This window comes from Mycteria americana, chromosome 1, assembly GCF_035582795.1.
Source record: "Mycteria americana isolate JAX WOST 10 ecotype Jacksonville Zoo and Gardens chromosome 1, USCA_MyAme_1.0, whole genome shotgun sequence".
In the NCBI taxonomy this organism is placed as follows: domain Eukaryota; kingdom Metazoa; phylum Chordata; class Aves; order Ciconiiformes; family Ciconiidae; genus Mycteria; species Mycteria americana.
This window is the reverse complement of record NC_134365.1, coordinates 16,065,998-16,088,882: the sequence shown is the minus strand read 5'-3', so window position 1 is coordinate 16,088,882 and position 22,885 is coordinate 16,065,998. Positions and strand designations below refer to the sequence as shown.

The window sequence follows — 22,885 nt, the reverse complement described above, 5'->3', positions numbered from 1 at the left end:
CAAAAATGAAGCCTAAAGGCTGTGATACAGGAGACCAATAAGATGAGGCCAAGAATGTTAATTTTTAATTATATGTAATTTGGAGGGATCTGTTATGTGTAATGGAATAAGGTAAACAGTCCTCTGAGCTGGCACAAACCAAGTTAACTTGAAGAATACACAAGCCGGCACAAAGGTAGGCAGGCGCACTCCTAGCACAACACACCACCACCATGGCAATACTGCTTCTAGGACCCAATCTGCCAGCTCTGCACAGCAGAACAACGCACCACATACACAAACCAACTCAGTTTTGAAAAACGCAGGGAGATTTCTAGCACAGTGGTACATTTTCTCATGAAGAGATGATCACCAAATTGCTGTTTCAGGCTGTCTATGAAGTAAGCAAGACAACCCTGCATCAGACTACATTCACTTACTGCTTTCAAAATTCAGTTCTGTTAGGACTAAAATTATTTTCTTTAAAGGAAAAAAGAAAAGCTTATGTTTTTCATAAATTCCACAGCAACCAGAAGGTTTCATGCAAGTTCTGTGGCCTGAAACCTTGGCTACATTTTTTGTTATCTCGTTTTCTGAACTGAGGTTAACCTAAGTTAATCATGTTCAAAGAAATCTGACTAATGTCATATTATGTTTTACATGACAATCACCATCAGCATTATGCTTCAACTATTATGTAGACCAATGAAACATGCAACTTTAGCCAACTTACCTGATGCCCGTCTGGTGAATCGGTTTATCACTGGCGCTGAAAGAAAACATGACATTTCAATTAGATTCTTTTTGTAATAGTCTAAACACACTTTAAACATAACAATGTTATATTTCATTCAAAGTGCAACAACTACAAAAATCTGTTAACGATTATTTTTGTATCTTTATAGAAACCCATGTTAACTTCATACACACTTAAACTTTTAAGCAGCTTTACAAGAGATGGTAGATAGTACCCAGTAAGCTTTCAAGACCTTTTTCAGCTTCTTAAGAGTTACTGTTACTTACTGCTATTTATGACTGACAGTGAAACATTTAGATCTGCATTTCCATTATTTATTGAGAGCACAGAAATTGGCATCTTGCAAACAATGACACAAGCACGGATTTAAAAAAGATGTAAAAAAATTAATTTTACTTTTACAAAAGATACCTATTAGAAATCTGGCACCAAAGATAGTCCTATAGAGAAAAAGACTAATTTGCAATCCCATCTGAAAGATCAATTTTTGCTTTGACTAACCTTTAAAAACTCCTTGGGTAAGTCAATAACAATGCCAACTCCCACCCAAACCCCAGTTTTACAGTGCAAATGACTGTTTCATAGTGCCATGTTGGCACATCTCCAACTGCATGCTGCAAACATTTGCGAAACAAGACAGGAGTCTGATTCAAAACTTGCTTCTACAGTTTTTCCTCTATTTCATTTCCAGGTTTACCAGTTTCTTCAAGAGCTACTAGAGATAAAATAGATAAAGAAATAAAGTTTTGTGTTTTGCCTTCCGAATACAACCTTCAGTCTGCTTCTAATTAGTATAAAACACTGGTCTTGAACTCTACTTTCATGTGATACATTAGCTGCTGGTATAAACAGTAAGAAGAAAATCTGAATGACCTAATTTCAAACGTGGGCAGCAGCTACATTAAAAATGTATGCCCTTACAGGGCATATTAAGATTCAACCTTAAAAATTGCTCTTAATGTTTACATGGAATTGAAAAATGAGAAATATTGAATTTTGTTACTTTATCCCACTTAATTGTACATGGGAGTTATGCATCATTTCTTGAACATCTAAGCCAAGATATAGAGAAAAAAAATTGCTGAGAAAATAGGAGAGACAGTAACAGCTTGAGATGCAAACTGACTTTTTATTCCTTTGGGGAGAAAAAAAACAGCGCAAAGCAACAATTTCTGAACCACAGTCGCAGATGGTTTGTGCAAGCACATACAGTAGTGACAGGTCCAAGTGGCACGAAATACACCAGGAAACCCGACTACAGCGGTTCAGTGTGCTAGTCATGAGCAAAGAAACCTCTGGTGAATAAGCTATCACAAACCCCAAACATATATATAAACAAACAAGAAAGTAGCATAACCAGCAAAGTTATTTTTAAACATGAATTCTAATTCCCCCCAACAATTTTTTTTTAAATAAAGAGACAAGAAATTTAGACACATTTTTTATTAGAGCAGACACCATATTTTATGCAACTACTGTTTTGTAATACAGGGGGCTGTTTCATTCCTCAAAACTGTTCATTTTGTTGCTAGCATTACGGGCCAAATTCATTTCAGGACACCAGTCATGACTGTCACCATGAGATGGCTGAGCTGTAATCTCCAGTGTGTAAATCAGCAGCAGTTCTCAGCAGATGTGCTCATATGAAAAAAAAATATATTTGGAATCGGACGTATTTCTAGTGAGAAAGCATAAAATAGTGCTCTGCTCCCATTCAAAAGCCTTCCCCAAACTCAGGGAGGGTATTTGGCTTTAGCTGTCAGTTCTGTACATCACCTGTAGATATGAAGATTTAATTCCTCTAGACAGCTACCTCAGCACATTTTACTAACACAAAAAATAATACAACATTAAAAAAAGAACATCTAACACAAAACTAACATAATTTGGAGACTACTACTCTTTGAAACAAGTTACTGGGACTGTCAAAGAGACAAGTCCTTTTCCAGCTACATGCATCTAAATTCACTCTTTTATTTGGCTGCAGGAAGCTTAATTTATTTTACAATAGATTTAAAAAATTATTTACTGTGAGGGAAAAAAAAAATAGCAAGAATGGCAGAACCTTGATAAGCAACTATTTTTGAGCTCATGTGAATAATCAGTGTTTGAGCAGCAACCAGGCAAAGCCTTCCTCCCCAGACTGGGATTTCATGAAGGTCATCCAAATGTGTTACTGGAAGATTTAGAACCAGCACCCACAGTTCTTTCTTATGGAGCAAGTTGAACTACTCTCTATTTCTCTTGTAGCAAATCACAATATACTTTTGTTGCTCAGAAAGATGGAGGCGTTAGCTTACAAGAAGGTCTCAGAGAATCATCAGCCCTACAGAAATTTAGCTGGTATTTTCACTACAAAGTAGATGCATGGTCAACCAGGTCGCTAAAATGGCTGGCAGGATAAGCATAGTAAGGTGGGCAAAAGAAACTCTAAGAAGCATTTTGCTGGAGCCATTAGAAAAAATATATTAAAATCTCTTTCAAACATGTCGGGAGGTGAAAGTCTTGGCTCAGAAACAAATGGACAAATCGATGGCAGAAATATTCAATGAGGGATATTAAACACTCTTCCTGGAGCCACAGAGCATCAGGAGCAGCAGAGAGATTGCCAGGGAAGAAGCACTACTTGCTCTGCCTGTGCTTATCATCTTCCCTGGATATCTTTTTTTAGCCCCTGTCCTTACTGAGTTCTGGGCTAGGCTGACTCCTAGGTTTGGACTGAGATGACTCTCCTGATTCATAAGGCTCCAGTGAAAGTGGCACCCACAGAGTACCATGCCAAGAGACAGTCTTGGCATCCAGGTTTAACTATGAGGGCAGCTTTGAAATTCTGCTCACAGGCCACAGGGATATTGCACTTACATCCACGGGTTCAAGCCCCGAGCTACACACATGCACAAGAAGCGTTGCTTAAGTACCATGCTTCCCACGCTGCTGCTGTGGCCGCTCCCCAACACCCCTGCTCACCACTCTCCTCTCAGCCACATCCAGAGCAGCTTCTCAGGACTTTCAGTGCCTGCATGCAGGCACAGCAGAAAGAAGCTGGCTGTTCGCCTCTGTAGGCTGCCCAAGGACTGCTCCCTACCATGAGAAACCCAGGCAGCCTTGTCAGAGGGCTACCCCAGCCCTGACAACACCCTGCTTGCAACACTGCTGACACACACCAGTTCACAGCACCACAATATTCTAGTGAGGGTAAACTCAGGAAGGGAATGGGCTTGAGGCAATACCTATGTGGCTACTGAAGTTAACAGCAAAAATATACTTTATCTTAAAGGTTATAGTGACATTGTGTAAGGGTTGATTGCTCAGAATAATTCAATAAAACAACTTGCTAGAAAAAAACTGCTTACAGTAACTTACAGCAACTTACAGCTATACCCCACCACCACCACAGACTTGTGCAAATGTAAAAGGAACAAAAAACATGGATTGCAAAACCTTGTCATTGCAAAATCCAGGGATTTTTCCCAATAAAGGGTAACCTGGCATGCAGATAAATTCAGAACATGTCCAGTGACATTTGATTTTTTTACAGTAAGAGAAAGAGTGCTGCACCACAACTGAGCAATGTACTGCTATGCACAGAGGATCTTGTTTAAGTGCATGGTGTCACTCCAATATTAAACATGACCCTTCATGTTCTAGTTTGTCTCAACCAAAATCTGTCACAAACTTACATAGGGGAAAGTGAATAAAGGGGGGGAAAAAAGAGAAATGTCAGGGGTCTGCATCCTGATGAAGTTTTGATTAAATTATCATCTAAAACTGTGCAAGCTATCAATCCTTACGTGACATGCTACAGTTGTTTTGTTGTTAGTGCTACACAAGAGAAAATTCCACCATCTAAGGTGTTACTTGCCAGTAACTGAAATTCACGTTTGCAAAGATGACTCATGACCATTTTCTCAGATGACTGTAAAAAAGTACAGTTTTTAAAATATTTTAGCAATACAGATCAAGTAAATAAACAGAAATAATTGATAAAAGGTCAAAAGAGGCTGAAATGTTTTAATATATCTATTCACCAAGAATCTAGGCTGTAAACCCAACATCAAACTCCATGAAGCACGCACTAAAAATTCTTCCATCACTCAACAACTGTCTAACCATTGCTCCTTTCCCCAGTGTACTTTACCTCTCATACTATTCTTTATGAGCATTAAGCAGTCATCACAACCACCCTGCAAAACAGACCATAAAAGCAGCATAATTTTGTAAGTAGAGGAGGAAATGGGGGTCTATGGAATTGTTTGCAGAACACCAAGACTAAGAAGGTAATACTAAGAAAGGATTCCTAGCTGGGCATCCTCTACACGGTTAACTTGTTCTGATAGCTTGAGCTGTCCCTTTTTGCAGACTCCCAATTTAAGTGCTCAAAGTCAAGTTTGCTTCAGAAACTATCAGAGATTCTTGTGCCATTAACGTCACCTGAAATAAGAAGCTAAACACATCGCAGACATTAGACATGCAGCCTTCCTAAGAAGTCAGGGACTGTCAGCCTGGGATTTAACAAGAGGTTCCGCTTACCAGGGGCTGCTAAGGACATGCTCAAGCACTCTCTAACAAGCAGACCTGTAAACTGGTGCCTTCTGCAGGTCTGCAAACCAGGCAAATGCACAACCCTGGGCCGTGCTGCAGAGCACATGGGGACCCCATGTGTGCCCAAGCCAGGGTGAGCACACCTGGCTCTCTGCAGCTGCTCCAGTGGACAGAGGCCAACAGGAGACTGCTCAGGCCACATTTATGGCAACTCAAGGCAATGCTCTTTTAGAGCAAAATACACAAAGCCAAAACACCTGCTCCAAGTGACAAGGGCTGGCAGGAGATTAGTGATTAATCTTCAGTATTGGTAAAAATTAGAACACTTTCCACAAGCCCCACTTTCTGTTAGCCACTGTAATTTCTTGACATGGCAAAGGGCTAAACCCCCTTAAAAAAACAAACAAACAATTAGATTCAGCCATTACATGTCTAAAGCCCTCAAATTTGGCAGCCCATAACCCAAAAAAACCAGCTCTATTTACAGAGCAGGAATATCGCTAATATATCTTAGAGGGTAGACACAAACAGAAATATCTGCACCATACTGTATCATCCTTGGCTGGGAGACTCAAATGCCCCAAGTGAGGTTATGAAACAAAAGTGCCAAATCATACATTTTTTTCTATCCTGTTGAGCACAAAACAGTGTTAAAACTCTCAAGGACCTCACTGAGGTCAGTGGGTTAAACATAGCCCAAATTTCAACAAGAAACTGAGAACCTGCTCTCAACACACCACATGATTTTATATAGTCTAACTCTAGTGATTTCAGAAGAGTTATTCCTGGTTTATGCATGTTTTGTCATGACGTATCTCAAAATCCCAGGCCAAGTTTCAACCGATGAGCATCATGGGCACTACAGGCTCCACCTTTTCAGTTCCAAGCTCACCTATTTCTCAGAGGTTCAGCAACTTTCAGAAATACTTTGAATGATGCCTATTGTAATCACATTCCTATATTATGCAAATTAACATTAGCCTGTCTTCTTTCATAAACAGATGATTAATTAGAATGAACTAATCAGAACAAGAGAAAAATGAAATCTAAATGAATGCCTTTCTAAAATACATGCCTTAGTCAGACTTATGTTTTTATGTCCCAAATGGATGAAATAGTTAACTCCCCATTACCCAGGACAATGATAGACTGGGACACCATAGATAATAATAATAGTAATAATTTGGAGCCCCTCTAATTTCCCTCCATCGCAGAAAACTTCCACTTTCATTCAGGATTATTCCAGGCAGAATGATTATTTCAGAGCACTCCTAGGTTGAAACAGACATAAAATAATGCAATTATGTTAATGTACCTTCACACTAATAAGACCTCACAAAATCTCAAGTAAGGCAGGACAAGCACCACCACTGCCACCACCCTGTGTGCTCTCACCCATAGGAGTCACCCACAGCCAGTCTCAGCACCGGCACGCCTGTCTCTTCCAGCGCTGCTGTAGGTTCAACATGGCTGGTGCTGAGCCTAGGCTAACAAAACAGTCTTCCCAAAGCTAACTCCAGCCAGATGCCTCTGCGTGCTGAGCTCTGCAGGCACATCATCGGGGCAACTCAAGTTGCCTCTGCACAGGGGGCAAGCTATGGGGCAGCACTGGAGCTGGCTCTAAAAGCAGTTCAGCTGTGCTTGTGCAGCACTACCAGCACGGGCAGCAATGGCACAGGTAATCCACAAGCGCAATACCACAGACTACCCACAACAGATAATTTACCAGTGGAGAATTAACAGTTGATTATTTATTCGGTACCATACCCAAGGTCAAGGTACATGGTCTTTTCTTGCTTAGAATCTCTAAACATTAAATAGTACTAGAATACAGATTTAGGAAGATGATAAAACTCAAGCTGTTAAATTAAATTACATAAATTATGTAATAAAACTGTAGAATATAGATCCCTGTACTCCTTAAGAAATTTGTTGCAGTTGGAATAACTTTAGAAACAGAGCTATTCTTCCTTCCAGTTATCAGACTCTGGTTGGTACATTCACTGACAGTTTGAAGAAATGACTCTGACAAACAAGGGAGTTGTCAGGTCTATGGAGAATGGTTCTCATCTTTTCTCTGTGAAAGGCCGTGACGACTGTGAGGAATGAGGAGAGGGGATGAGCCCAGGGAATACGCAACTATTATTTGGAAGACAAACAAACAGCCCTTGCAATACAGTAGTTAGACAGAGCATAGCTTTCTAAGTAAGCGTGTTTCAATTTCCAGAAATTTAACAGCAACAGTAATATTTTAATGATGAAATACGTAAAATATATTTTATTATTTCCCTCACCAAATAAGTCAATCTCAAAAGATGATATTTTTTATTAAAAGCAAAAATTCAAGAACAGCACATAGGCTGGGCCTTTACACAAGGAGAAAGGGTAAATCACGGCCACACAGGTGCATGCTGAAAGTAACACCTAGCCAGAGAACCTGAAAGGTTAGACAGCATAGCTGCCACCGAATTTCCCAATAAACGAACCTTAACATTTCAGGAGAACCTTAAGTCCACTCCAAACCACTGATTTTCCTTGGGGAAATCAGTGTTTCCCACAGCTCCTCAAAGGGTAGGATCTGCACGCAGGGGGATCTGGCTCCATCCAAAGAAGGGCATGTTGCTGGAAGGCATTGCAAGTACGGACTCGTAGGAAGAGTGTGCTCCCTAAGGAGTCATGGCTGCTAGGTACGCAAGGAGGCAGAATGTGTACATATATATGCATTCATATACACAGGCAGAATGCAGGCAGTGAGACATGAAGTAAATGCATGCTTTCAGGGAGTTCCATAGACAGCGACTGAGAAGCCCAAGATAAGGAAGAAATGGTGCTATAATGGTAGTACTTACATGCTACTGGGAGAAAAAGTGAGAGAGAACAATTTGGCTGTTGCAAGAAAAGTAGCTATTTTCTCTCACCAACATCTACATCAGATAGGATGCCCTAAGATTTTTTTTTTTAAATTAAAAATGATATTTACAGATTTTAAAGCCATCTGTACCACAACAAATATATACATAATTATTCCTGTCTCTGAAGACAACACACCTGTAACAGTATAAAAATATACAGAAAACAGAATATCCTGTTATCCCCATTTTTATAATATGCAAAAAACTAAACTAAATTTACAAGAGGTTGTAGTCCTAGATGCAGTTAGTCAAAACCGAATTTTGAGATTTTTATTGGCTCTACAGATTACTTCTTTTCATTTTTCAGTCTGGAAAATGAGTTCCATTTCACTGTAGAATAGTTTCTCCAGAAAGCTGGGAAAGCCTTATAGTCACAATAATTTGAAAACTACACCAGATAATTGCCTTGTGCTCCTTGCGATTTAGCTCTGGAATTCATATTTCCAGAATTATGTGCTAGTACACTAGAATTGCCCTTTTCCAAACCCAACACCACGCACTTCCAAAGGCTGCATAGGATTCTGTGGTCTCCTAGGATAACTTTCAAAGAAAGCTAAAGATGAAGAATCCCAGCAACTTATTTTATACTTACAAATACATAAACTATCATTAAAAAAGGCTGCCAAAAACAGCACAGAAGAAAGCTGCTCTTCTTTACGTATTTCATTCCACATACTAATGTGTATCTCCCAGGTGATACACATGAGTTGCTACTTCAAACCAAAAACCAAACAGCAAACTCTCCTACCTCACCTCTCTCTGACAACTACACAGTAACAAGCCACAAATTATTTCTTCAAAACCTAAAAGCTTGACTTGATAACTCGCATCAAAAAAGCTCAGTAAAATTTTTGGCAAATTAATTCATTGATTATTAAGATGTCACCACACAAGAACATGAATTGAATATGTGGATAGATACCTTGGGTTTTGCTTTGCTGAAGATGAAAATGCTGTGTGTCCATTTAAACACATCACTATAGTATCAGGAAAACAGCAATGTTATAAATGGAGTCCCTGAAAACACTTAATAAAGAGAGAATCTAATATATTATTTCAGGATTTTTACATTATTTCCAGGTTATAATTAGTGTTGATGTTAAAAATATTTGTTTTTAAAACGCTACTATGCAGCAGCACACTTTCATGGTCATGTTTTGACATGTACATACAGCCAGTCATTATGCCATAAGTTGGCTGGTTATTTAACCTGTCATAACACAAACCTCGAAAGAGAGGCAAAGAAATCTTTCCCACTTTATCAGTTAAGAGATTTCAGCTCTTATGAATAATTGATGCTGCACGTAATTACTAACACTGAAAATAAAAAGATGAAATGCCTGTCTCATGTGTTAGACCCATGACCCAACGCAGTGAAACAGGCTGTCACAGCCCATTAATGGGAATGAAATGCTGCTCTTGGAGAGAGTATTTACTTTTCCCACCCAAGCAGCTAGTTCAAGATTTGGGCTTTTTTTTTTTTTTTCTTTTTTAAATCTATCACTTCTTTCAGATTAATGTCTCATGTTAGAACATAAAAGTATTAAGTGAAGATGTTGCTGTACTGAATTTTTCTATCTGAAATATACATTCTGTTACACAGTGCTGCATGTTACACATAGCGCATTTCCCCTTACAAATTCATCCTTGTCACTGCTTGTGACCAATACACTTAGTCATTATCTCATTAAAAGCAATCAGTCATCTAGATAAGAAAACAAAACAAAAAAATTTTTAAAAAATCATTCACAGCAATATTTCTAATCCTCAGTTACACCAGAGGCTGTAACAAGTTAATTTGTGCTAGAATTTGTTTAGGCACAAGCTGAAGATGTGTACCTGTGCAGAAGTGCTGGCCTGGAGTGCTTGCTGCACTCAACCCCAGGTTACTCAGTACATATGATGAAAACTAACAGCGTGTATATGAGAAGACTCGTAGCCACCAGAGACAGTATATTTCTAAAGCAAAAAGGGAGTATGAAATTAATCCTAAAAATACCAACGGAATAAGTGTATGAGGGAGGTCAGGCTTCCTGGGACATGCCCTGGGCTATGAAAACCCAGGTCTTCCCACAGAGCCAAAACCCAAGACCTGGAGTGCTGCTTTAGCTTGGTCACAACCTATAGATCCCCTTTTTCTTTCACCCTCTGTTTTGTACAATTTGCCAAACTACCTACTTCTGCCAAGCAGAGTGGGCTGGGTTTTTTTAGTCTTTTTTTAAAATATGATCACTATACCCCAACACCACTTGTGGTAACATCCCTCTTTGCTAAGCAATTTTTTACCATCTCCAAGGAATATTTTGCTATAGCCATAGCATAGTTTACAATTGCTACTAAACCCTATCCAATACAAAATGTCAGTAATGCTTTTATCTTGCTACCATCTGTAAATGGCTTCTTTCCACTTGAAATTTCATAAACTATTTTAAGAATATTATGGTTATTTGCTTTCTAACACTGCAGCGTAGGTGTTTAGATCCAATTTCATGTTCTTTTCTGCTTTCTAATTTTGCTGCCTGAAGTATATTTACTAATGTATGCATGTTCCTAGTCAGAATGAAAGAGTGGTCATTCTGCCAAAGCTCTACAAGCAATGCCCAAGTCAGTTGGGTGGTGCTGCTCATCTTTAAAAACTATCAAATTGACATTTTATATGTCATCAGGCTTCAGGATCACCATCTCAGAAGATGAAGAATAATTTGCACCTGTCCTTGAATCAATATTTCTCTCAAACTGCAACACTAGACTGCCCAAGATTTTATAAGAGTGACCTGTTCTCCTGAATTCCCGGTAGCCAACAGCTGGCCTTAACTATTACACAACTGTGCTTTGGGCTCTTTTTTCTTTTTTTGTTACAAAATTTTGGCCTATGTTTTTTGTCTCTTGACAGCACCTGCAAGTTATATTTATTACAAAGGAATAATGTTGCAATCTTGCTGATGGTGGTGGGTTGAGAAGATGTCATGGCTGTCAGTATTCTTCTCTGAGTGAGTACACCTTTGTGTGGAGTTTATAATTATCTCATCTATTTTATACAGTTTAACAACTGTGAACATAACTGCTTTCTCCCATACACATTCATACTACCCATGTTTAATCCAAAGCCTCAAACCCTTTAAGACTTGGGCTTTCCTACTATTATTCATGTTTTTGTCACTTTGCCATTAGGTTATTACAACAAATCCTACGTGGGCAAGCACCATTAAAACTTTCTGAAGTTAAGATTTTATACAAACTCTATGCCTGCTTCCTAGGACTACCTTGGCAGAAACCTGTGCTACGCAGTACCTTGATGAAGCAGTATATGAATACATATGATCTGCAATCTGCACTGCCTGCTTATTCACTTCCTGGTGAAATTTAAGATTTTGGACTTGATGTGTATTTTAAAGTTTGCATATTTTAAGAACATTATGTACTTAAAGGAAGTTTCTCTTGCATTCATAATAACTCATTCTCAGCTGGTCAGAACTAAAATATACAATTTTTTTAGCCTTCAGATCATGAGGCAAAGCACATTTTCCCACTTGGTTTTAGAGAAAGGCTGAGAGATGTACCTCATCAGAGAGCACAGTGACTCTAAAAGAAAAAGAAAAAAAAAGCCCAAACCAAGTGTTATTGCTTGAATATAATGAGAAGACTGGCATTGAGACTGTTTCACAGGGGCGGGGGAGGGAACAAACCAAAGTATATATAAGCATCTAAATAGAAATATCATGACCAAAAAGAGCATTATTCTGTCCTCACTCCTACCACATAAAAGAAGCTTGCTGATGATACCGATGGCAGGATAGTGTTTCCTGACTCCAGCATGCTGACTGACAAAATACCTAACGCAGTCTGCAGGCAGAGCATATCACCCATTTTCTGGTCAGACGTCTCACTGGTTTAACAGCCTACAAATAACATACTTCCCACCACTAGGCAAACTGTCCATTGTCTGCCAGCCAACAAAACCAGCTAGTAAAACAACAACAAAATGAAAAACTTCCAGTGTCCTCCTGCCAGCTAGGAACACATCCGCTGGAGTCACTTAACTTGGCGGCTGACACATTCCCCAAGCTCAGGTCCCACAGGTCAGGGTATAGTTTCTGAGAACGGGTTTGGGGTATTTTTAGGTTTTGTTTTTCTGCTTCTAGTAAATCCTTGTACTCTTAGGCTGCAGGCCTGGATAACATCAGCAACATAAAAGCCTGGGCTACCAGAAACTAAAGTGTTGAGATTTGAGAGGTTGAGCCAAAGGTTGAAAAGGAGAAGAAAAAAAAAAAAAAGAAAAAAAAGATTTTACTGTTCACTTCCCATGTATGTGTAATGCTAAATTACTGCAAGCAGCTGTCAGGGATTACAGTGAAGCTGTTAACCAAAGCACCCTTCATGATTTGGCCTTTCCAGTTCTCAGGGACAAGTGAATGAAGCACAGCTGGTGCTGGTAGCTGCACTTGCTTCAACACAGGCCTTAGGTACCCTTGCAATAATTGCTCTCATTTACTCTTGCAAACATGGAGGACAGCATGCAAACATGACTCCAGGGAGAAGGTGGGATATAGATTCACCTTTAATAACACAAGCCTCTACCTCCCTTTTAGACAGTCAAAACCACTACCGACATCCACAAGACTACTGATGATGCAATAACTATAGAGACCCCAGGCGTCATTCAGGTTGACCATCATGAATGGCTTTATGAGTCAAGGAAGGGGGTAGAGAAGGCCACCAAAGAATCCCTGGTGACAGCAATAACTAAGTGGCTCCGCAAATCTTCACAGGTTTAATATTGAACTAGCTGCACACTGGCCTGTCAACACAGCACTGGCAATGCAGGTGCTACCAAAGCCATCGTGAAACCTGCCAGACCAACTGAAGGATTGCAGATAATGGCAAAAGTCCATTAACAATGAGCTACCGTGACTTCCAGTAAACCAAATTATTGTTCTCCCTATGGATAAAGAGCCACACAAAGGAGTACCACATAGACATATCATCCTGTCAACGATGCCAAAAGAGCTGCAGAAACTTATGTAAGCGAAGTCCACTATCTAATGTGCACCTCCCAAATTGCCAAGCTGACTGTCATTTTCCCCTGAACTGGGCAGGTAAAGAATAGTGGCAATTAGGGATGACCACTTTCCAAGTGACCAGGCAGCACTCTTTCTTGTAGCCATTGCCTCATGATAGCTAGCTACTGAACAAAAAAAGGGAAAACAGAACATGGACCTCATCTCCACGATCACCACCATCCTGACCCTGAAGCTCTCCCTTGAATGGCTAACTCCCAGTTTTGGAACACAATACCCCATTGTCAGCTATCCCTCTTCTCAGAAATGTAGGCATGCAGAATATGTTGCACCTCACAGCATAATATCTAGCACAGCACAGTTTCTGTCTTGTACTCAGGCTTGATACAACCGTGCCGGCATTTGTATAACCGTGATCAAACACAGACCCACACTGCTGCATGTTACTGTCCCAATGCCAAGACATAAACAACAGCAAATAGCATAGCATATATATGGTATAATGCCTTTGTTTAGGTTCTTTTTCCAGGCCTGCACTCATCTCAACCTTTTTCTCTTCCATGGTAACAACTCAGAACTTCCCCACAACATTCCAGGATTATAGCCCAGACTACACAGAATATGTATAGAGAATGAATAGAGAGCTCAGTTGCCTCACTTGGTGTGGAGATTTTTGTACCCCAAAGGTAAGATTTGTGCATAATGATACCAAACGTCACTTGAGCCCCTTTATAAATCTAGTCTTTATTCTCAAACTGCTTCTTACTGAGTCTGTACCTGTGCCTCGATTATGGAGCCTTTGAAACCAAGTAACTCATTTCTCAAGAGAACGGAGAGGTCAAAGAGATCCCACAGTATGAACAGACCTTATGGACACGTTAATAGGATATGACTTTTCTGTCCTGAACCAATTGACTGGTGCAAGAGAGGTGAGGGGTGGCAAAGGAAGCTGCAGATACCAATTTACTTCAGTACCTTCTGTTGTGTTAGTGTGACACAGAGATTACTGGTAGGACCTGAACAATGCCCCTCAAGAGAAGGGGTGGTCAAAGCACAAATACAAAGATCTATCTTCTGTCATTTGTTTTCTTCTTACACTGCAGTAGCATTAAAAGCATTCTATGAGATGATGTAAAACTAAATTCCATTATGTCTTATGGCTCCATTACTTGTGGATCACATTCAGAAATGTCTGAGTAGTCAGTAGTGGATTTTTCAGTGCTACTCCATTGCGCTCAATAGTTTGGGTAGCATTTGAAAAGTTGCATCTGTTGTAAGTAAACTTTGGCATCACAGTCACTTTCACTCCCATTTCATTTTGCCCCTGGCTGGCAAAGCTTGAGAATGTTGTCCTGACTTCCTTCTGTAACTATCTGTGAGATTCCTACCAGGGGCCAACTTTCCATGACTCTTGATAACAAAACTCTCCAACGGGCTGATCAGTCATCAGGCAATGAAATAACTCCTGGCATCAAATAATGGTCTTCCACAAGAGGGCTTTTAAAAAAAAAAAACAAAACAACCCACTGCCCTCCCAGTTTGGATTCCCCTAGCAAAATTACATTTGATAATGACACCATTACCTGAAATACAGCTAAAAACAATCGTAACAAACGTATGTGGTCATGACCCAAAGATCCCTTCCCTCTAGACCCATCCAAAAAGTCTGACACACACTTTTTCATGTAATCTATTTACTGTTACCTACCTGGGCAGATAATTTAAGATTCAGGTACTGAACATGGAAGTATACAGAGACAGAATAAAGGCAGACCAACAGCCGCAGCTGGAGATCTGGAGTCTTGCACTGACTCTCTGCTTTGGGGACATGACAGAAACTCTTTACTCTGTGTCTGGTGTCCTCCCCCAACCTCCACTGCCTTTCAAGAAATTTTACTTCTTTTAGAGCAGGTAAACAGTAAAGGTCAAGACTCTGCATCAGAAAGGGAAAGACAAAAACTAAGGGATGAGCTTGCTTGACTTCTTACATGTCAGACTAGCAACCCACACCTCTGAAAAAAAATGCCCTGTTCCCCAGGCCATGCCGTATTCCAAGGGCAAGCACTGAAAGCTCTTCTCTTGAAGCCAAGTCGATGTGCAAGCAAGCATGCCAAAAAGCAGATAAGATGCCTGACTCCGACCTAGTGGTCTGGCTATTCAAGCGTCCAGAAAGACAGACTAGAGTTGCTTTTTCAACTTAGTGGAATATGCACGTTTTACATTATACCCTCAGTAGAAAAAAAATAAAATCCATTTCTGTAAAACACTTGTAAATTTCTAACATTGCTTCCTTGCTTTCTCCACAAACTTTTAAAAAAATGTAGACTGCTTCAGAAAGTTTCTGAAATTAAGGGATACTCAACTTCAGAAACCTGAGATAAACAATACTTTTAACTCATGTTCCCGGTAGCCACATTAGAGTACTAGAAATGAACACAAGGAGTACTACTGCTACTTTTTCTTTTTGAAATTATTTTGGACAAGAAAAAAAAATAATTTAATTCTACTTTGTCCTACTAGTGGATTTTTAAAAAAAAAAAAATGCAAACAAGGACAACTTTTTGTTTTTAAAAACACCAACACAAGACAAATTTATTCACCCTTTATAGGCTGGGTCTATACATGACCTTCATGTTAAGTGCGACCAGAAGAGCATATTATTTAATGTAGGATTCTGTAATGGTTATATGGCAGGAGTCCATATTAATAACCACAAACTGTCTTTTGTATAAACAATTTGGTAAATGACAGTATGCATTAAGAATATCAAGCAATGCCATCTCTTCAGTGTGCAGACAAGATCGTTCTGCATTCGCTTCGTGTGAGGTTGTGCTTGTGGTGGTCTGCTCCAGTTGAGGAGGACTGGCTGTTGGCGACGCAGCTACCCAAGGACACCTCCAGCACATTCCACTCCCTGCAATGGCCAATCCCTTCTGGGGCAGCTGCTGGCTGGACAAACAACTTTGCCTTTTCCTGCTCCCTCCTACTCACTCAGGCTGATACAGAGTTTCCATCCCCAGTCTGCCCTAGGGCTCTGCCCCCACACTCCCCTAAATGAGTTTGTGTCTACTTGGGAATATGCTCTTCTTTTCATTAGAGCACAATATTATCGTTATTACAAACTTTACCAGCACTCTCCTATAATAAAATCTGGAAGATGACAAGCTGGCCCAGATCCCTGTAAGACAATGGCAAAATTCAGTAAAGTTTTCTCAGTTTTGGTACTCCTTTTATAGGCAATCTTTGTAGCCTAAACAGGACATATAGGTTTCCTCTGTTTACAAGAGCTTTGCTGATTATTCAGGTATTCCTACACATTTCAGAGAAAATAATGGATTTATCTTTCAACATTTGGCCAGAAAAAATGATGCACCAGACAAAAATTTCTTAAATTCTAGCATCAGCTGGGCCCTGGACTCTAGATACTAGAGTTTTTTAAAAGTACTGCAGGCAAACAATGCTACATGAGCCCCTCACAACCCTTCATGCACATATTGCTACAAGGTCCCTGAAAGATGGGGATGGCAAGTATTCCATTTTACCAAGTTACGGAGCGTGCTCAGGCATACAGTGCAAACTACTCAAAGGCACACAGCAAGTCTGTGACACACATGGAGATTCAACCCAATTTGTCTTAACTCTCAGAGCCCTATTTTTAATTCCTGGATCATTCTTCTTTCTTAAAGGATGATTATCAAGGGATGAGATTAGAAAAGACCAAACCTTAGCCTTCAGTCCAAATTCCTTTGTCTTGTGGATTTGATCCAGACCCACAGAGTATTTAAATTAAATTTTTTTTGGACAATTTTTAAGTATTGCTTATGACTGGCAGGATATCGGAAAAGTTGCCTTTAGTTACTATACTGCACCATTTAAACTCATTTAAAAATGTGTTTATTGCTAACTTGACAGACCATAAGAGCTTCATCAGGCCAGCCTATAAAAATAGACTCATATGTATTTTCTAAAGCATATAGTTTCATAGGCCCTGTAGGTGTTCCTGTATCATAACCTTAAAATTTCTAGAAGTATTACAGGTGAACAGTATACACTTTTACAGACATGCCAATAATTCTGATTAACAAGCCTCTTTCATTTGTTTCACAGCTCCAGAGCCAAATTCTCCTTTTTGCTATTAAAACAAGAGGTTACTTACAAATCAAACCACTTGCATAAAATATGTAGGATCTGACAGAGAGAAAACAGCAGTCAAATAATAATAATACATATTATTTTAGAAATCAAAACTACTGATCACCAAAAAGAAATTTTTAAAACTGAGAACTATGATTAAACTTCCTTTCAATAGAAACAGAAGAAAGTGACAGTTTTATATCCAGTGGCAAGTTTCATCTCACAGTCTAAATGGAATTTGTGTGACTTTCCAATTACAGACTACAAAATTTCAACCCTCTTTCCGCTCCCTAAAGTACAGTTATATGCATTCAATTCCTCACTCTATAAACACAGAAACCAACATCAAACATAAACTACACTAAGAGAAGTTATCTTTAGAAAACATTGCAACTGTTGAGTCTCTCATACACAATTTATGCAATAAAAAGTATGAGGCTAGTCTTAGAGAGAAAACAGCCTTTACTACCCAAAATGTACTCCATAAACTCTAACATTGAGATGAAAGCTAAATTCATTCCTTCACCTAAAAAAAAAGGGTAGTTCTACAGCTCTATAAACTGTTTTGGCCTGGAACGCAGAACACAAGTTAAACGATGTCAGTTCCTAGCCAGAAGTAAATATAAAGTAGAGTTTCCGGAATGAATGCGTAAATCTTCTTGGCTCTGTCTTTACATTTTTAAAACAGTGCATGTGTTTATATTCTGACCTTTGTACTTTTTCCAAATGAAAACAAAGCAAAAACAAAAACCCACCAAAAATCACAAAGAAATACTTTTCAGCAATAACCAGACTCCTATTACTTTCAAAGTGTCGGTTACAGTAACAGGTACCTGCCATAAGTGTAATAGCAATTATGTTTCCATTCTTGATATTTAGGAGGACAGAGTATGCTTCCACAGAATTGGACCTGTCATTTTAAATTAGTTTCAGCACAAGCCATTTAAACACTGGAAACAAGCAAGAGTAATTTAATTTCGCAAATGATATACCAATTGCTAAAAAAAAAGGGGGGGGGGGGGGGGGGGGCAATTAATAAGGGCTATTGCATGCTCTGTTGCTATTAATTGCTGTCAGTAATAACTACCTCATTTCCAGAAATCTTCTTTCTGCCTTTCACCTTAGTTCACAGCAAACTTTATACCACTATGTTATCCACCTGCTTGTTCCCCTTACTAGCTTCTGAACTTGCTGAACAATTTCAATTAAATTTAACAATGAAGAAAGTCTCAAAACAAAAAAAGTCCCTGCTAATTTGTGAAAATTAGCAGCTGACACCAAACTCCTATCCACCATGAAGGAAAGGTCACATAAATTCAGTACTGGTCTGCCTCATTTGGTCTGTCAGCCGCTAATCATTACTAGGCAGCTCTGAACATCAGTACGAGGTGGCTCTGAAGCACAGGCACTCAGGCGCTGCCCCTATCTGAACACTGTAACGTACCTTCAGTACTGTGCTTCCTGAATAAAACTAAATGTTGCAAGGGTATGATACACCCTTCATGTCATACACCAACTAACTCTTTCAGGCCATAAAACATGTTTTGTTTTTACCCCAACTGAACATATACCAACCACTTAGACTGCTGGGATAACTTCACACTATGATTTTTACACTATGACTTAAAGAAACAAGAGAGGTATGTGCTAGTTTGTACATTCAGTGTGGTGTAGTCGGTTTTATTAGTTCTTCACAAGCAACTAGTAACAGCTTCAGCAAATAAAACATCAAAACTTAAAAAAAAAATTCCACTGAAGAGGAACTTGCAATACATGTTGAAGGTGAGACAACGGATTGCAACGTACTGACTTCTACCACTGCCACGAATGGTAACTCCTTCCTCAGAAGTAAAACGCATCTCCTAAAGCACAGAAAACTCTGGGCATGTGAGAAGACCAACAATAATTTTGCTCAGTGGTTGAATGTCCCCATCCCAGCAGCATGAGGCCCTGGTGGTACCCAGCCTGCTGGCGGGGCCCCTAGCACTGCCTGCTGGGACAGCTCCCGCCCAAGGGGAGGGACCAGCTCCCCAAAAAGGGACCCTGGGTTTGTCACCTGCGAGCCAGAGAGATAACAAATGGCCTGCTTTATTAGGGACAAGTGCTAACAGGCTCCTTGACCTATAGGATTTAAAGACATTTCTTTTTGAAGCTCATTCTCATGCTTTGTTTTGATTCTGTCAAGGATTCAGATCCTACGGTGGCAGAACTCTTCCAGAATTAGACGTAAAAACATTTTTCTAACATGAAAAAGTATGTTCCAGTAAGCCCCCCCATGAGGCACAGGTTGATCCCAAGATCACTACAAGGATTTGGATCCAAGAGAACTTGCCTCTTCTTCCGAAAGGCCTATACATGCACCTTACTTCAACTCACTCCCAGATTGTCTTCCATTATCTGGTGTTACAGCTATGAAGACAGCGAGTGTCACGCTAGAATTGTAACTATCAACCTGCCTCCTTTCGATTAAGCAGTGTGATCGCACACATTTCTGTGATTTATCTTCCATTACTGTCAAGCAGAACTGCAAATAAGCCTTTATCTCAAAACAAGGGAAATGGATGTTAGCCACTGATTGAGCTTCTGTATAAATAGCAGGTCAAGCAATCCTACTAATTTTGCATATTGAAAAAGGCAAAAGAAGGAAAACAAAACACTTGATACACTCTTAACAGCAACAAAAGGTGAAAAACCAGAAATGCTGTTACTGTCTTTTACTGTCTCTTACTACTGTTTCTTTTTTTTTTTTTTTTTAATCCAGTGCATGAAAAAGATCTTTTAGCAAAAAAAGATAGCTGAGACAGAAAAAGTAGGTTGCAACTCATCGCTTTACTCTTATGCTCCATATAACCTCCCCAGGAAAACCCCCTCTTTGGTGGAAACGGATCAATGGCATCCAATTTTGGCAGTAGCATAAAGTCAGGTCTTTCTAGCAGTATTTACAGAAGTTCACGTTAAGAAACTTTACTCTAGAGGCTGTGCCACACTCCCAAAACTCCCCCAAAAAAACAGAGAAGAGGACAAATGCCTGCATGGACAAATGTTTGCGTGGAAAATACACTTTTCTCTTACAAGGTCAAACTGTTCTTCGATTGAGACTTCCCAAGATCCCAAGACTTCCCAATCTCCTTATACATCCCAAAGCCTGCATCTGTGCCAAATGCAATGATTTGAAGGATGAACTTAGAGGAAGCATGAAATTGTTTCTCTTTTTTCAATTTTTTGAGGCCATAACCTGAAATAACTACAGATAGGCCAACGATATATTCCAGATAGCAAACTAGAGCCCACTTAAAACAGCGGCTCCATTTTATAAACGTTCCTAAGAAAGCAAAACCAGAAGAACAAATTACTTCTTTTTGCAAGGTGGATAATGGAAATTAGTCTACATCTACTCCCACCTCAACTGCCAGCAGCAGCTACATTGCAGTAGAAGGACAAAACTGACAGACTAGCAAGGGGGATGTGCAGATAGATACTGCAGATAAATTTTTATAACGAATTGAAGATAGTGGTGTCTAAGAATAAATAACCATCTATCTACTTTCAGACCAATTTTTTATATGTGCATTAGCCATTAAATAATATTTCCTGTAGGTTGAGGCAACAGGAAGGAAGGAAGGCTGTTAACTCTATATTTAAATTACCTCACAAATGTTTAAATAATGTAGTGGTGAAGGCTAGATCAGAGTTTCTCATGTCTTGAGTACCTATTAAAAACCAATAGAGACAGATAAATTATCAGCTAAAAGATGGCTTTTAGAGAAAGATGCCTGAACGTTACTCAGAGGTATTGAACAAAATGGCTGGGAAGAGAAAATGCACTAAAACCAGGGGGGGGCGGAACGAGAACTAAAGATAAAATGATGACTGGGTATAGTACTAAACAGACTCATGAAGAAGTGGATCTATAAAAGTACCTGGATCCTAACTCCTCAATTTCAACAGAAATTAGGCATATCTGGAAAAAAAAAAAATTATCTGTCCCTCTAACGTTTAATAGTGTCTGTTATTGAGAATCTACATTTTTCAAAACTCATTCATGATGAAAAAATGGTTTTATTAGAATGGTAGAAAACATTGTGTTTAAAGCCTGAAGAAAATTTTAACATACATCTATAGTACACATCTTAATTGTTTCTGACTGTAAGTGTGATGAGTATCACAAACATTGTTTTGGAAGAGAACAAGAAATCTCAGGACAATCCCAGCTCTCCATTAGACAAAGTTTTTGTCATTAAAGCTCTTAACCATTGTTAATCCAGGAAGAGTGTTTAAACATACTTACCAGCTTGTAGAGGTTTGCAAAACCTTAAAAATTTATTGATCAACACCTATATCAAGGACTTGTGACATTAGTCTGCACTTTTTACCAAAGGCAATTACTGGCCTAATGATGGAGTTTCTTAAACATCAATGAAAAGAAGTGTTACAGCTTCAGAGAGAGGATTTAAAAGGGAGCAAGTTCAGTGGTGAATGTAACAGGAAACAAATTAGAAGGGCCAGATCAGTGCAACGACAATATATACCCATTTGTGGGGTCATCCAAAAAAAGGCCACAACAATGCTGTCATGGACAGCTTGAGTTCAAGTTAATCCATACCCTGCAACAGTTACAAATGCCTTATAACGCACGGCAGTGGATTTTATTTTTCACACTAGCATTACAAATCTATCATTAAAATCAGAATGGGAAAACACACTAAACTTTTCAGCCTGTGCTCTCAGGCTAGCAAGTCTGAATGTTTACACTTGGTTACAGCTTGTATCCATCCCAACACTGAGGATTCTGTACATCTTTTATTTATAGTCTATACTGAGGCTTTGCAAGGAATGTTTTCTTTCCAGTGTTGGGCAAGGATTTATTTTCTTCCTGTCTGGTATGTTTTACAATAGACATGTCTGCTAAAAAGTTATACTACGAAGACACTATCACTATTTATAAAAACACATTTTACATCTGCATCACAGGAATTCAGAAGGGGTTGATGCTGTTACAAAGACCTTTATACAAGCAGGATGGTATCTGGAACAAGTCTAAGCAGGAAAGATCATGTTACTTCTCCTCCTTTCAAAATCTATTTTATACAGCAATTTTCTAGTCCCTCCATTAAGGAGGTCTTCATAATATTTACTAATTGGCCCTTTTAGCCCAGCTTTACAAAAACCACCTTAGTCAAATAACTGGAATGGTATATGTAAGAAAGCTATTCTCATTATCAGCTTTTACCTGCGCAAGCTCTCAGCTTCAAATTCTTGCTCTAATGATTTTTCTTAATATTAATATCATTAAGCAGAGCAATTTAATAGGCAAACATACAAGCAGAAAACACTTTCTGTTGTTACAGCATGTTTTTTACCACTCTACCTTCCATGATCCAGAGTGTTACAGTACAAGGCAGACTAAATTAAAATTTGGATGTTTTGTATTGTTTCATTCCTTATCATTTCCTCATTTTATCTGTGGTCTGTAAATTACTTTTCTGAGCAGCAATGCTAAAAAGATGCCTTTTATGGAAAGGATGGCAAACTGCCATATGGCT

At 39.2% G+C, this 22,885-nt stretch overlaps 1 protein-coding gene across 1 annotated transcript in view; it reads right to left on the bottom strand.

The window, feature by feature from the left end:
- The window catches only part of PRKAR2B (protein kinase cAMP-dependent type II regulatory subunit beta), a 92,670-nt gene that overhangs the window by 60,733 nt on the left and 9,052 nt on the right, over window positions 1-22,885 (bottom strand). The window contains exon 2 of the mRNA XM_075491526.1: window positions 713-748. Within this exon, the coding sequence (XP_075347641.1) occupies window positions 713-748 (36 nt within the window). The remainder of the gene's footprint in view (window positions 1-712; window positions 749-22,885) is intronic.